Consider the following 17,408-nt stretch of genomic DNA (forward strand, 5'->3'; position numbering starts at 1 on the left):
GAAAAAGACTGATGCCTCCTTTTGAAAAAACAGTGAGGGAGTTGATAATTTATCCACTCAATGTCTGAAATATAATCTGTCCCTTAGCCGCAACAGAACACAGTGTATTAATATTTGGAAGTCATAATACACAACTCCACATTAACATTTTCTATATAGACTTTTATGAACATTAGTGACACTAAAATAAATCGTATATATAAACACTGATCTAAAGTATGCATACAATTATTGGCTTTTGAATTTTCTACTTATTTACTTAAATTATTAGTTTTACAGATAATAAGAACACAATGAACTTGAAGATTCATGTTTATTTTCAAAGCTATCTCATATGCTATTTTGGACAGTTAAAAGTTTCTAAGGTAATAAATTTATGTGTGTTGATTATAATGGTCTTTTTTTCTACACAAATCTTTAAAAATTAGCTTTTAAGTGTATATTCATTAAGAGCTTCTAATTCTTATTAAGAACAATGTGAGATGAAACACTGAACTAAAGTATAATACAACCATCAATATTTCAGAGAATCTTATCTCAAAGGACCATTGTCCTGTCACCTCTGATCTCTCAAACCTGGACCTATGAATAGCACTAATTCAATAAATATCAAATTGGGTAAGGATGGAAAATCCAAATCTTCACGTGGAAAGCCATTCTTCATATTGGAAAGAGAAACTTAGATTTAAATCACAAAGTGATGTCAATATTCCCAAGTGAGAAAAGAATGTGAAATTAATTCTGACTTCCCATTTTGAGGAGTTTACATTTTTAAAAAATTGCAAAATGATACATACATGTACAAAGATATTCAATGAAGCTTATCTGTTTTCCTTTGTTTTCCAGGTAAAAATATAGAAGCAATGGATTTCCCATCAGAAGGGAAACTACTAGATAATTACAGTATAGTCACATACTGGTTATATCAACATGTGTAATTTTTTAAGTGTGCTCACCTACTAATGAATATCTTAATTTTTTTAATATCTTAATTTTTTAAGTTTTCATAACTGCTAATTAAATTGAAAGAAACATTTATTAAAAGTTCATGCATGGGCTTTTATGAGGATTTATAAGAGATGAGATTGCCAATTTGAAAATTAAACTACCCTGAGGTCAGGGCAGAAGTGCAAATATTGTACATCCCTTGAGGTGGAGGTCTTTTCAGTGAGAGACTCATAACTTGTCAATGCCATCTCTGCATCCCCATGGAATACCTGTTAAGAATGGTGAAGGATGTGACAATTAGCATAGCCCTTTTAAATGAGAAAAAATGAAACATTATTTTTATAATTATTTATTTTTATTTTTTTATTTTTATCATTTCTTGAAGATGTAATAACAAACATGTCACATTTTTGTCTCTCTCTAGAGGGAATGAGGGCTATGGCAAAAGCACAATGTAGGTGTCATTTTTTTATGGTATCTTTTTTTGATTAACTGCCTTTGTAGCTGTTGTTATAAATGGATGTTAAGTCATACTCTTTCACACTAGATTCCATTTAAAGACACAACATACATTTTCCTGTCAGGTCTCAAAGTCAGGTTAAGATTTATGTATAAAGTGACCCTTCAGAAATGATGCAACCAAACCAGCTGATGAGCTTGTGGCTCACCTTAGCTGGCATCCAGCTCCGTGCTGACCAGGCGTGCCCTAACAATCCATTGCGGGTTCCTCTGAATCACAAAGCCTTGTTCTTATCTGAGTCTGAATTGTTTTGTTTTCTGTCCTAGTACTAGATCAAGAAAAACAGTATGAAAAGTGAGTTTAACATGGGGGTTTAGACCTAAAAGGATCTTTCTCTTCTATAGTCACCCAATGGAATCATTTCCTTTATTTCTCACACAAATAATGTAGGAGTTTTCATTGTCTATATGCCACAAAAACTAATATACTTTGCCCATTTCCTTTTCATGAGCATTATGCATTTGTGGTTGATTTTCCACTGTGAAAATTGTAAGTCTTTGGTTGTGTGTTTATTCTGTCTAGGGTTAACCTTGCTCTGCTTGTTTTGTGTTGTTTGTTGTTCTTTTAAGGACACTTACAATGTGATTCTAAGATATAATGTAGAAAAGAAATATTATCATTTTTTCTTGTTTTTTATTTTCTTCGTTCACACTAATTGTCATCCCCTCCTTAAACACATGTTTTCCAACAACCAGAAAAAGCAATCCTTTAACTTCATTCTTCCCTGTCTTCCACCTTCTCTTGTGTTGTATACCTCGGTGTCTTTAGTTCTGTGTATCCTTTCATGCCTTGCAAGTCACCAGAAGTAATCCTGACAGTCATAGTGATCTGTCTTGAGGCCAGCTTTACACTTCAGCAATTGAGTGACTTCAGAAGATTTAGCACACATCTGTTCCAGTCTCCTGACACACAAAATAAAGATGAGAAAACTAACAATTTATCAAATGCACAGTGACTGGAATACAACCTGCCCAGAGCTTCTCTGTCTGTCACTGTTACAGCCTAACTAACCTTTTATGCACTTCTTGACCACAGGTCAGTCTATCCCAATGTGTTTTCTCTTACTTTGCCCTTACTTTCCTATTCTTCTGTCTCACCCTTATGGTTCATTCATTCTACTCTCTGTACACCTGACCTGGGATTTACAGAACTCATTTTACTAATAACATTAAATATACAATGTGTCCTGATTTAAACCAAATCTATTAGTGAAGCATCAGTCAGTACTTACTTTCAATATTTTCAGTAATTATTGTTAAAAATAATATTGAATATTTTAACAAACTTCAGTACTGATCATATGGTTTTCATTTGACTTCATTTACCATAGTGCCAGCTACTATTATTACAGTTCCACAAATGAATTTTAAGACATTTAAATATAGTATGTTTTCTAAGTAGGTGACCTAGTATTTTTTATTTTAACACTTATTTAGACACCTATTGCATTATGATGCTATCTTTTATAAAATTATTATTGATCCCTGGGTACACATTAAAATTCATAGGACTCGTTAACAATATACAATCCAGAAATGATAATTAACTACAAAACATAAAAATAATTAGTAAAAAAGAAATAATTTGCAGCAAAAAATACCACCACAATAACTACAACAAAACACAATTACACAGGAAAAAATATCCTTTGCCCAGTGTGTGTTCTACATGCTGACTTTAAAAGCATGGGGGTAAGCAATCAGTTTTTTTTTTAAATCAGAAAAAAGAAAACATTTATACATATTCTATTGGTGTGTATCAAAGTTAGCAGAACTTTTAAGAATGTTTGTTATTGTTCTTTAATACGATTTTTGTATTAATTCTTTGAGATTTTCTTGCAAATGTATTTTGATCACATTGACCCCTTTCCTGCACCTGCTACCAGAGCTCCAAAACCCACCGTGTTTTCTTGTACTCTTTTTTTTATGACCTAATTAATTCAGTTTGTGCTGCCCATAAGTAAGGGAGGGGGGTCACCCTTTAGATGATGCTCAACCTTAAAGAGCTCATACTTTTAAAGGAAACGGATTCTCTCTCCCCTGTAAAGAGGCAACTGTTTACAGCTCTTCAGTGGGAGAGTTATTGAGACCTGATTCACTGCTAAAACGTTGTCTGGCTTGATCTTGTTCATGCCTTTCCCAAGCAACAATAGCTACTGTGAGTTTCTAAGTTCAGTGGTCCTGTTATATCTAGAGGACCTTGCTTTCCCATGACCTTATTCGCTTATAATCTTTCTTCCCATTATCCCTGCATGGGCCCTAAGCCTTGTAATGGGGTCATAGAGCTGTCTCAGTTTTGGCAGAGCCCTCTCTAATCACTTTTTCTCTGCCCATTGACCAGTTGTGAGTTTCTGCATTACCACTATCTTACTACACACAAAGAAGATCCCTAATTAGGTCTGTGATCTTAACTATAGGTATAGAGTTATGACTTTACAGGATACTTTGGTGTTATTTCCAATTAGAAACCATGAGTTTTTGGTCAGATATAAGTACAGGAAATACATTTTCTCCTATGCAGTGAATCTTAAATTTAATCACAAAGCAGTTGGCTATATTAAAGATGTTCATACCACTGTTGCTCACATAGACAATGTTCTTCCCACACCAGTCAATGCTATAGTTCATAGGATTTACAGGTGCATAAACTCTTGATACCTTTCCTACTAGACCACATAGCACCTGTGGTACCATAAAGATTATTTAACAAGAAGGATGCTTTTTAATCATTACCAACCACCAACTTGATTTATCCATGTTTTGCAACAAGTATGTGGTATCTGGTGTGAGAGTCTTTCTGTCTACATGTTGCTTTTATTGGTTAATGAATAAAGAACTGGCTTGGCCTATAACATGGGAGGCAGAAGACAAAGCTGGAGAGATGCCATGGAGTAAGAGAAGTCAGACATTCTGAAACTTTGCTGGTAAACTACTGCCATGTGGCAATATACAGATTAATAGAAAAGGGGCTAAATTAATATAAGAGTTAGACAATATAAAGCTAGAGCTAATGAACCAAACAGTGCTTTAATTAATACAGTTTCTGTGTGATTATTTTGTGTCTAAGCCACGAACAAGTGGCTACTCCCCACAAAGGGTATCTTTAGCAATAATGTCTTTGCACCAAGTTCTTGTGATGTGGGCAATCAAGGACAGTAGCAATAGTTTATATTATTTTAGAGGTCATTGGGACACATCTACTGACATGATGAAAGGCATCCCATTCTAGACATCCTATGGTATCTAACAAGAGCATTATGGCCAGTTAATCCCACATCTAAAGATCCACCTGTGAGTGAGAATATGTAACATTTATATTTTTCAGCCTGGGATACCTCAGTCAATAAGTTTTCAGTTCTGATTATTTACCATCTTATTTCATAATTTCTTTTTTTCTTTAGAGTCGAATAAAATGCCATTGACTATGGATGCCACATTTTCATTATATATTTATTGCTTGATAAACATTTTGGTTGTATCTAATGCTTAGCTATTGTGAATAGAGAAGCTATGGATACTGGGAAATAGTCTTTTGGGTGTATGCCCAGGTATGGTATAGTAGGGTTATATGGCTTATCTGTTTCTAGGTTTTTGTGGAGCCCCCACACTGATTTCTAAGAGTCTGGGAGTTTACTCTCCCTGCAGCAGTTCATGAGGTTCCCCCGTTCCCAACATCCCATGCGGCATTTGTCACAAATCATGTTCCTAATCTTAGACATTCTGACTGGGATATGGTGAACACCAGTTTAGATGTTTAGCCATTTTATTTTTTCTCATGAGAACCTTCCACTAACTCCCATGACCCAATTATTAATATTGTTGTTTTCTTGTTGTTTAATTTTTTAACTTATTTATATATTCTATATACTAATCCACTGCTAGAGATATAGTACATGTTTTTTGTTTTTGTTTTTTTTTTTTTATTCTGTAGGCCACATCTTCAACTAATTAGCAGTTTCCTTGGGAATACAGAAGTATTTCAGTTTCATCAGGTGCCGCTGGTCAATTGTTGGTCCTGTTTTCTAGAAGACCAGAATTCTATATAAAATTCTTATAGACTAAAATGTATTTTCGATTTTATTCCTAAGTTTCAGTTTCAGATCTAAAACTGTTACTTTGATTTTTTGTTTGTTTTGTTTGTTTATGTTTTTTGTTTTTGTTGGTTTTTTTGAGACAGAATTTCTCTGTATAAGAGCCTTGGTCCTGGAATTCTCTTTGTAGACCAGGCTGGTCTTTAACTCACAGAGATCTGTCAGCCTATGCCTCCCCAGTGTTGAGATCAAAGGTATGTACTACCATACCCAGCTCTTAGAACTGCGGTTTTTTTAGGATCTAAATCAATTTTTGTGCATGGCGAGAAAGAATGATGAAGTTTCAGTCTTCTACACAGAGATGCCAAATTTTCTTAATGACAGTTGTTCTTGCTTTTCTCTTGTGTGTTTTTGGTTGTTTGTTTGATTTTGCATCTTTGTTAAAATTCAGGTGTCTGTACATGCATGGACTAATATCTGGGCCCTCAATCCTTCCGCATCAATTAACATATCTGGTTTTGTGCTGATACCAAGCTGCATTGGCTATTTTGCTTCTATAGAAACCTGAAATCAGGACTGGCATTTTCAAGGAGTGTGTTTTAGTGCTTAGAATTATGATGGCTATTCATGACTGACGCTCTCTTATGAAGCAACTTTCATAATCATTTCCGGATAAATAGATTTTAAAAAGTGTTGAGGTGCTAAGGTTACAAATATAAGTGAAGCGTCACTTCCCCAAAAATAAAGCATCTGCCTAAATTTCAGCTTGGATCAAAACTAATGGTGTTTGCCTAAATTTAAAACTGTAAAAGTAACCAACACACACAAAATATGTACCTTAAAAGTCTATTTCTGAAGTTATTATATACTTTGAACTATTTACAGAATCCCTTTTTTATTTAATAATATAGGAGTTAATTTGAAACTAAAGAAAACATTAATGCTCAGACTCTAAGAACAGTTTTAAGCTGGGAAGAATGTTCTGATGCTGTCACAAAAAAAACAGCTGCCAAATTATCAGCAAATAGATTTCTCGCTAATAACAAGTAATGCTTTCTCCGACAGAAATGATCCTGGCCATTCATTATTGCGATCTAATTACAAAATTCAGATGCATTTTCTTTTCATTCCCTTAAGGGAGATGCATCAACAATGCCTGGGTATGTGATGGAGATGTTGACTGTGAGGATCAATCTGATGAAGAAGACTGTGACAGTTTCTTGTGTGGACCACCCAAGTATCCGTGTGCCAATGATACCTCCGTGTGCCTGCAGCCGGAGAAACTCTGCAACGGGAGAAGGGACTGTCCAGATGGGTCAGATGAAGGCGACCTTTGCGGTATTGCTTGTTCTGTCCCATTTTCTTCCCTCCAGACATTAGGCCATTTTAGTTTCTTCACATCTACTTATTATCATTGCACTCATTCATTCCTTTTATTCCTTTCAAAAAAGACCTTTTGCACTGAAGCCAACACAAAATTTTTAGGCAATTAATGACCTTATAAAATATAATAAATATGATCCAGATTTTCTGAATACAACAGCAAAAAAAAAGAAAGAAAAAACTTGATGATGCATTACCAGTTGCAGAGCTCTCTAAGTATTTCATCTCTAGCTTCTGACTACACTTTCTTTTTTTTTATTATTAGATTTTTAAAAATAAAATACCAATCAAAATTCCCACTCCCTCCCTCATTGCTGAGCCGATTACTGTCAGGAGTCATTAAGAACAGGAATTCTTTTCACTGATGACCTGTGGGGTGAAGCTCCCCACCACTGTGTAGATGTTGGGTCTTCAAACCCTCCAGGAGAAACTGTGTTTTTGTTTGTTACAGAAAATGGGGAGAAGCTGGATAATGAGACAGACTGAGTATTGCCTGAGTTGCTATGCTACTGTCTCTGTCTGGAAGTCTTTGAGGAATTGTTTCTCTGAGTATGCGTATCTAGTTAAACAATCAATGTAACAGACATTAAAAGAACTTGGAATAGTCAAACAATGCATATGAAGGAAAATATGTTTTCCGTTCTTCAGAGATCAGATATTGTAGAGGATTTAGGGGGATTTTGATATGTTTGCTAAACCAGGCTGAAGGAGGTATCTGTTAAAATGTCTGAAGAATGATAAGAACAAGCAGTCCCTGGGGCTATGTACAATAATGACTAGGAAAGAAAGTCTAAATTGACTGATCCAAAGAGTGAAAGGTTATATCTGCCCTCGAGTTGTGTTTGTACACATCTGAGCATCATAGTGAGTTGCATTATGTGAAAATGATTGTCAGTGCATGTTAAATTGTATGTAATAAAACAGCCACTCCTTCAAAGAGTCTATAATTCTATAAGATTATCTTGAAACAGTAAAACAAATATACAAGCAAAATAGATAAAATGAATCCAAACACCAAATTAATTAAAGCACTACAAAAAAGTCTTCATGGAATAAATGATAAATTTCCCTTTTCCAAATTCACTTCCTTCTCTTAACATCTCATTATGCCAACTAAGAGACAAGTGAAGATAAACAGTAGAAGGATGTATCTAAGGCATCCACAGTAGGTAGAGAAACAAAAGGGGCATCTGTAATAAGACTACCATAAGAATGTTAGGTTTAAATAGGAGATTCTGTGTAAAACTGAAGACAGATGAAGTCCATTGGTCACTGGTTCAGCTCAAATCTGCAAAGTAATAGTAGTAAGTCCACACTGCTTAACGGGATAAAGAAATGGTCGCTTATGTTCCAGTAGGCAGCATCTCCCTCACGAAAATTGCATTTTCTTGGATTTTCCAGAGGGTATTTCTCCTGTTAACTTTGATTCATCCTTGAGTCCAAATTGACTACAGCTTTAAAACAATGACTTAACGTCTCTGCTTGTAACCTGAAAAGGAGACAAGATTGGCCTTTCTTTCTTTGGCATTACTTCTATAGTAGTTTACATGCAGAAATGTGCGGGTAACCCAAAATACAGGAGACAAACTTCTGTCCAGAGGCAGCAGTATTTCATATAGAACTGCATATGACATCATCTGTTTTCTCAGAAAACATGGCCAGGATGGATGTAAAGAATGTGAACCAAGAGCACAAATAAGAACCAGAGTGGCTTCCTATACTTACTTATACCCAAGATAAAGAGCCCAAGACTGGGATCTCCTAGCCTTGTGGAGAGATTATTTTCCTACCAGGTTCTGTGAATTACATAAAATAATTTCCAGTGAAACAACCTCTCTGTCTCCTCTCCGAAGTCATCTTTCACAGAAAGTCATGGGAGCACAAAGGGTAGGGGGTCCCTAGAGCTGGTAGGTACAATAGGAGTTGTCCCTTTGGATATGTGCTTTCCAAGAGAAAGCTTCAGGTCCCCCAGAAGAAAGGAAGAAGGCTGTTCTTGATGGCAGAAGGTTCTCAAAAGGGCAAGGAGTGACGGCTGTTGGGGATCAACTCTGTTACTTCTTATAACCCTATGTGGGTTCAGACACCCAGCAAACTTTCTTTGCACACTGAACTCCTTCAAGCCAGAATCTGTATTCACTTGATGAAGATTCACTAGAATTACAGGCGAAGGAAGTTGAGTGTTCCAGAGTGGTGAGGTATAAATTGATTTCTTCTGAATGTGTGCAAGTCTAGTTGGTGTTTCAGAAGGCCCAAAAGAAGCTGACCAGACTTTGGTTAGGGAGACAGTATTGGTACAGTAATAAAAGATTTTAAAAGAAGTTTCAAGGTTAATAACAAAGTTAAAGACCTGATAATACATTGGCTCTAAGAATACAGATATTTATCTTATGCTCTCAGTTTTAAATTTCAGGGTGAGTTTTGTTTTTACTAAATTATGATACTTAAATCCACAGGTAGCATCAGACATGCTTAGTGCTAAGATAAAAGCAATATTTGAAATAAACTTAAACTCTTGTGAAGACTTCCTTCTTTTTATTTTATTTTATTCTTTTACCTGCTGGGCACAGTAGCATTTTTTTTATAGTAATTCTCTTTAAAAAGAGTGTCAATTGGTTAAAAATAGGACAAATACTTCAAATTGGCTACAGTTATCAAACGGTTATGATTATTGGATAATAAGCATATTTAGAAATGAATCTATTTTTTCCTTCTGAAATAATACCTAACATGAAGTGACTTCTTAAAGAAAAATGGTGAATGGAATTATATTCCTTTTCTTGTTACTGCAACTGTTTTGATGATGATGAATAGTATAGAAAAGAAGTAAAATATATAGAAAACTTTAAAATGTAGAAATCTTTTATAAACATCTTGCATTTCAACCCGTTATTACACTATACTAGAGACACCAGGAAATATTATATTATACACCTAAATATCACTATAATTTGTCAATTATTACACAATAGCACTATTAGCATTTGTCTGCACAAGCACAATGAGATCACTTTGAAGTAATATTTTTTTAGATCTCTATTTTGCTTGATTTTTGTTGTTTTGTTTTGTTTTAAGATAAAGTCTCACTCTGTAGACCTGGCCAGACCTGTACTCACTGTGTAGACCAGGTTGACCTCATACTCCCAGAAATCTGTCTGCTTCAGTATCCCTAGTATAGGAACTAGGGGCATTTACGCCCACCTCAAAACAACATTTTTACTGCAAAGCAATATGGAGAAGCTCCTGGGCTTGTTGCTGTGTAACCGTTGCCTGCTTTGGAACAATAGGAAAAGTAGGGGAAAGTAGGAGACAGTAGAATTGTAAAAAACTCTATCTTACTCTAGAGCATGACTTATTGAGATTTGCTAAAGCTGGCTCAAATTTTATCTTATATCGCTTTTTAAACGTTGATTTTATTCATCAGATATCTTTAATTGTCTATTTAACATCAGGGTGATAAGTACAATTAGAAATATTCTATGTCCCCCGAGAATCTAAAATTTTGTGATTAAAAATAACAATAAATGCATAAATCTAATGTTAAACACGGACGGTATGAACGAAGCATTCCTTTTCTATAAAAATAATGTGTTATTCATATGGTGAATAATGAAAGCTCATTACTTGTGCCAAATTACAAGTATAAATTTGCTTGTGTATTATGTGTTAAATTTCCATGACCTCATTGAATTAATCATAATAACCAATATATAGGGCACAGGCATAAAGAAAACTACTCCTCATTATGACTCTAATTACATATGATTGTATAGCTTTATTTATAAGTATTAAATACTCAAATAATCAGTGTCTGTCTCTCTTTTGAAAGACATCTACAATAGATTTTGCACAGATTCTAAAAGGCCGCAGGTAATTTTCCTGGTTTTTACAAAAGTATGAAAATAATCTACATCAGTGGGTTAACCCAATCTGTACTCAACCCAATTTGCATTAATGGACTAACCCAAGCTATGTTACAAATTTAGTAGAAATAAAAACTTGTATTCTCGTTTCTTATTACTTAGAAATAAATTCTGGCATTAGATCATTTGTAGCAGTACTTATAGCCAAAGAGCTGAGGGAGATTGTCTTGTAGTGGGTGCAAAATCCCTGACTCCAATTTGAGTTAGAGAATCCACTCAGTGAGTACTATGGAGCGAGAAAAACCATGTGACTGAGACCATCTGCTCCTTGACAGATGAGTGTTCGCTCAACAACGGAGGCTGCAGTAACCACTGTTCTGTTGTTCCTGGAAGAGGAATTGTCTGCTCCTGCCCAGAAGGACACCAGCTCAAGAAAGACAATAAAACCTGTGAAATTGTGGACTACTGTGCCTCCCACCAGAGGTGCACGCAAGTGTGTGAGCAGCAGAAGCATTTGGTCAAGTGCTCCTGTTACGAGGGATGGACACTGGGTACGGACGGTGAAAGCTGCACCAGCGTGGGTGAGTAGATCCTGCCATCCATGGAACCAAACCCCAAAACACCTTAAAAATGCAGCAAAAGAATTCCATTTATTCTACATACTGACATTAAATGTTAGGATATATAAAGAATATCTATATAGAGTATAGATATTCCAAAACCTCTGCAAAGGATGAATTATACCATACCTTCCCATTTTCGCCCTCTGACTCTTAGTCATCTAATCACTACTACTGTTCTAGCTTGCAATCATCACAATTACCTTCTCATAGCTTGTAGCACGAAAATTACCCATTTTTTTTAGATGTTTCATGAACAAAACATCATACATTTGAATTGTACATTGCTACAACTGGACATTAGAAAATGATAAATTTTTCTCATCACTGGAATCTTCTTGAGTCCCTGTGGTACAGGTCTATGGGTAAAGCTGAAGAGTTTCCTGAAATTTGGCCCCCAAAAATCAGGTGTTCATAGCTGTGTGGATTTACGTCCAGGTAGTTGAATCAATTCCATTAACCCACCTCTCTGTTTTAATCTCAATATCATGCATGTACTACAACTTGAACTCAGGGATAATGATACCTCTGAAAGTTCTTTTATCCTATGACTGTTAGCTATCCTGGGTTCTTTGTTTCTCTATATGCAACTTAGTATTGTTCTTTCAAGGTCTTGAAACATTGTTTTGGGATTTTAATGGGGATTGCACTGACCCTGTAGATTACTTTTGGTAAGATAGCTTTTTTATTATGTTAATCCTACTGATCAATGAGCATGTGAGATCTTTGCATCTTCTGATAGCTTCTCCAATTTCTTTCTTCAAAGACTTGAAGTTAATGTCACATTGATTTTTCCCTTGCTTGGTTAGTGTTACACCAAGATATTTTATATCATTTGTGGTTACTGTGAAAAGTGTTTCCCTGATTTCTTCTTCTGCCCATTTATCGTTTGTGTTTAGGGAGTCTACTGATTTGTTTTTCAGTTAATCTTCCAGTCAGTCACATTTTGGAAGGTATTTATCAACTGCAGAAATTATTTGGAAGAATCTTTGGAGGTCATTTATGTATACTATCATATCTTCGACAAATAAAGATACTTTGACATCTTCTTTGATTTCCTTTAGTTGTTTTATTGCCCTTGCTAGAATTTGAGTACTATATTAAATATATATTGAGAGAGTGACAGCCATGTTTTTATTCCTGGTTTTAGTAGAACTGATTTGAGATTTTCTCCGTTTAATATGATAAAGGCTACTGGCTTGCTGACAATTGCATTCATTATACTTAGACATATTTCTCGTATCCCTAATCTCTCCAAGACCTTTGTCATGAAGGGGTATTGGTTTTTGTCAAAAGCTTTTTCAAAATCTAATGAAATGATCATAAGGTTTTTTTTACAGTTTGTTTATATGGTGGATTATATTGACAGATTTCTCTGTGTTATACCATTTCTGCATGTTTGTGATAATGTCTACTTAATCATAGTGGATGATGTTTTTGATGTGTTCCTGGATTCAGTTTTGGGATATTTTATTGATCATTTTAGCATCAATGTTCATGAAGGATATTGGTCCTTAATTCTCTTTCTTCATTTTGTCTTTATATAATTTATGTATGAGGGTGACTGTGGCCTCATAAAATTAATTTGGAAATTGTCCTTCTATTTCTATTTGTGGGGTAATTTGAGGAGCATTGAGTATTGGAATTACTCTTCTTTGAAAGTCTGGTAGAATTCTACACTAAAACTATCTGGACTTTTATTTGCAGGGGTGAGAGATGCAGGGGAGACTTGCAGTGACTGTTTTTATTTCCTTAGGAGCTATAGGTCTATTTAAACTGTTTATCTGATCTTGATTCAACTTTGGTAAGTGTTATATATCACGAAAATTACCCATTTCTTTTAGATTTTCCATTTTGTGGAGCACAGGCTTTTGCAGTATACTTAATGGTTCTTTGAACTGCCTCTTTGTCTGTTGCTGTATCCACCTATTTTCTCTCTGCCTCTTACCTTGGATAAAGGTTTATCTATCTTGTCGATTTCCTCAAAGAACCACATCTTTGTTTCAGTAATTCTTTGTATTGTTTTTATTTTGTTGTCAGTTTTAGTTTGATTGCTTCCTGGCCTTCTACTCCTCTTGGGTGTGTTTGTGTCTTTTGGTTCTAGAGCTTTTATGTGTGCTGTTAAGCTGATAATGAGAGTTCTCCAAATTCTTTATATAGGCACTTAGAGCTATGAACTTTTCTCTTAGGACACCTTTTATAGTGTCCCATAACTTTGGGTGTTTTGTATATTAATTTCCTTTGAATTCTATGTCTTTATTTTCCTTTTAATATCAGCCTTGATTCAGTAGTCATTCAGTAGAGAGTTGTTCAGTCTCCATTAATTTGTAGATTTTTTTTTTTTTTGTCCTTCTTGAAATCAAGCTTTAATCCATGATGGTCTAATAAGGCATAAAGCTTTGTTTTAATTTTCTTGTATCTATCCTGACTTGCTTTGTGACTGATTATATGATCGGTTTTGAATAAGGTTACAAGAGGTGCTGTGAAGAAGATATATTCTTTTTGTTTTGCTGAAATGTACTGTAGATATCTTTTAGGTTCATTTCATTCATAATGTCTGTAGATTCCATTATTTCTCTATTTAGGTTTTTTTTTTTTTTTTTTTTTCTGAATGATCTGTAACAGGCTTTCTCTGGGTCACCAACCAGCTCCAAATCATGACATGGATTCTTCTTATTAGTTATTAATGCTTGGCGTTGTCTTATGCTTGTCCCACAATTCTAATAACTTAATATTGCCTATTTTTCTTCATTTATGTTTTGCATGGGGCCTTTTAACTTTTGTTTCTTTTGTATGCCCCACTCCAAGTTTGACTGACTGTAGGCTGCCTGGCTGACTGGCCCCAGGTGTCTTTCTCCCTCACTCTCTCCTCCTGAGCCTAAATTCCTCCTCTTACTTATTCTATCTGCCTAGGAGCCCTGTCTATCTCTATATTCCTAACTATTTGCCATTCAGCTTTTTATTAGACCTACTAGGTACCTTTGTCAGACAAAGCAACACATCTTTAGATCATTAAACAAATGCATCACAAACAAAAGTAACATCTTGTTGAATAAAAATAATATTTCACATTACCTGTCCATTGGTGAGAATGGGGTATTCAAGTCTCCACTACAAATGTGTAAGGGTTGATGTATGATTTAAGCTTTAGTAATGTTTTCTTTTCAAATGCCCTTGCATTTGAGGCATAGATGTTGGAAACAACCATCACCTTGGTCAACTTTTCCTTCGATCACATCTTTTTAAATTAATTTTGGTTTGAATTCTCTTTGGTTGGATATTAGAATAACTACCCGAGCTTGTTTCTCGGGACCATTTGCTTGGAAAATATTTTTTCAGCCTTTTACTCTGAGGAAAAGTCTGTCTTCTATTTCTTGTTTCTTGTATGCAACAAAATGGTGTGCTTTTTTTTTTTTTTTTTTTTTTTGGCATCCATTCTGTTATTGTGTGTCTTCTTACGGGAGAATTGAGTCCATTTGTATTGAGTGATATCAATGACCAATGATTTGGTAGTGTGTGTGTGTTTCTGTTCCTTCCTTGGGTTATGCTGGTATGAGGTTATTTATTGCCGGTATTTTTGTGGGTGTAGTTAACCTCTTGGGTTGGACTTTTCCTTTAAGTGTTCGTATAGGGCTGGATTTGTAGTTAGATGTTTAAATTCGACTTTATCTTGTTTTCTCCTTCTGTGGTTATTGAAAGTTTTGCTGGGTATAGTAATTTGGGCCACCATCTGTGGTCTCTTAGCATTTACAGTGCTTCTGTCCAGATCCATCTGGCTTTTACTGTCTCTATTGAGAAGTTGGGTAAAATTCTAATAGGCTTGCCTTTATATGTTACTTGGGATTTCCACTTGCAGCTTTTAGTATTCATTTTTTGTTATGTATGTTTGCTGTTTGGTTTACTATGTGGGAGGGGACTTTCTTTTCCAGACCAATCTATTTGGTGTTCTGTAAGTTTCTTGTACCTTTATAGTTAGTTATGTCCTTCTTTTGGTTAGGAATATTTTCTTGTATGATTTTGTTAAAAAGATTTTCTGGGCTTTCAGCTGGGTGTCTTCTTCTATTCATTTATTCTTTTTAGGTTTGGTCTTTTCATATTATCACAGGTTTCCTTGATGTTTTGTGTCAGAAATTTCATAGACTTAACATTTTCTTTGACTAGTGTACCTATATTTTTAATCTTGTCTTCAACGCCTGAAATTCTCTCTTCTATCTTTTGATGATTTTGCATCTGTAGTTCCTGTTTGCTTGCCTGGTTTTTCATTTCCACAATTCTGTCAGTTTGTGCTTTTTTTATTGTTTCTCTTTCCATTTTCAGGTTTTTTACTTTTTGCTTCACCTATTTATTTCTCTTTTTTTTCTTGATTTTCTTGACATTCCTTAAAGAATCTATTGTATTCCTCCATGTTTTGTTTGCCATTTCCTTTTTTTATGAAAGAAATTATTCACTTCTTTTTTAGGAAACTCTGTTATATCTGTAAAGTTGGTTGTAAGGTGGTGCTCTTGTGGTTCAAGTGCACTGAATATTCAGGGAGTGTTGGAATGGGATGGGTTGTTGTTGTGTTCTTACACTGACCTTTAGGCAACAGGATTTGGAGCAATTATAGCCATAGGTGCCAATTTCTGTGTTTGTCTTTGTTGGATAGAAATTATCTTCCTTGGTTTCTGTTTCCTCTCTAGTCTTCTTACTGTGGTTGTGTAGAAAGTCTCTGCCTGAGTTGGAAGCTGTACTTCTGATTGTTTAGATCTCATCTGGTCCAGCAGGGGACTGCTGCCCAAGTTGCAGGCTGGAGTTCTGGCTATGTGAATGGCCTCTGATTCTTCCAGGGCTCCTCTACACTTCAGTTTGCTGGCCTGACTTCAGGTGGAATAGAAAACACTTCTGAATGGTTTTCAGGGAGCTCAAGTGGTCTCTGGTGTTCAGGATATTCATCTATCCTCTGGTGGAATAGGAAGCCTCTACCAGAAGTGTGGGCCTTGCATGCAGGGAGCTAGCCTGGCCTCTGGTGGCATAGAAGTCTTCAGGGATAGGAGTCATTTTAATTAATCTTGATGATTACATTTCAACATATTCATCATTTCAACATAATGTTGCATTATTTCTGGCCTATGCATGTAAACTGTAATTTCTAGTTCTTATGTTTTGTGGAAGTCCCTTAGTCCCTATGATTTATTAGACTTCTAAGAATGTGTGCATCATGAGCCTTCACTCATTTTATTTCTTGTACTGAGGTGAGATTTTTTCCCTGTCTTCTAGAAATCAAAGTTATACTTTAAGCTTCACTAAACCAAGCATTTCTTTATTATTAAGTTTTCTTTCTTATTTCCATATATATTTCCCTGTATAGCATATCATATTCCTGGGTATGTATTGTTCATGTTCTGATTTAACTTTTTGTAGTCCTATTTTTCCCCTTCTTATTTATCATTCCAATAAAATTTAAAAAAATAAAGTAGGAAATAAAACTATGGGGATTCCTTTTTTTGAAGTAGCATCCAGTTTGTGAAAATTAAAATGTAGTCAATGAAATTCATATTTTCAGAGATCATTAAATCACTTCAATTTTTAAATTTTCTTGTATAATATGTGGCTGTTTTTTCCTGTTAAAAATTGAATCATCACCTATAATATTAAGGCATAATTTTCTACTCTTTTTTCTGAAAGACTCTAAATCAATTAATCCTCACAAGAAACTAAAAAGAACAGTTTATTGTGTGAGAAGTGTAATTTTGTTCAGAGTAGAGAAAAAACATATCAGACTTGACCGCAGATTGTTATGATCATAGTACAGTGAGACCTTAACTTATACAGTGATAAAGATGAAATTATTGGAGTATTAGAGTGGATTAGCACCATGAGAAATAACTCATAGGTTAATAAGTTTCTACTTTTCTAAAATTAAACTATTGAATGCATGTAACCAGGTTAACATTAATCCCCTAATGGTGTTTGCATAAGCTCTTCCGGGAGGAAGTCCCTAGAGATCTATCTAATAACTTATAATTTTCTTGCTTTACACCTGCTTCATTTATTATGTAGGAAGAAAA

General features: G+C 34.9%; 1 protein-coding gene across 7 annotated transcripts in view; it reads left to right on the forward strand.

Annotated features, from left to right (window-relative positions):
* The window catches only part of Lrp1b (LDL receptor related protein 1B), a 1,777,797-nt gene that overhangs the window by 1,118,159 nt on the left and 642,230 nt on the right, over positions 1-17,408 (forward strand). For all 7 annotated transcript variants that reach the window (XR_009056008.1, XM_057755646.1, XM_057755649.1 and 4 more), the window contains exons 22-23: positions 6,636-6,836; positions 11,077-11,322. Coding sequence is in view for 6 of the 7 variants with exons in the window: in XM_057755646.1 (XP_057611629.1) it covers positions 6,636-6,836; positions 11,077-11,322 (447 nt within the window). In the remaining variant the exon portion in view is untranslated. The remainder of the gene's footprint in view (positions 1-6,635; positions 6,837-11,076; positions 11,323-17,408) is intronic.

The sequence above is a fragment of the Chionomys nivalis genome, chromosome 22 (assembly GCF_950005125.1).
Source record: "Chionomys nivalis chromosome 22, mChiNiv1.1, whole genome shotgun sequence".
Taxonomy (NCBI): Eukaryota; Metazoa; Chordata; class Mammalia; order Rodentia; family Cricetidae; genus Chionomys; species Chionomys nivalis.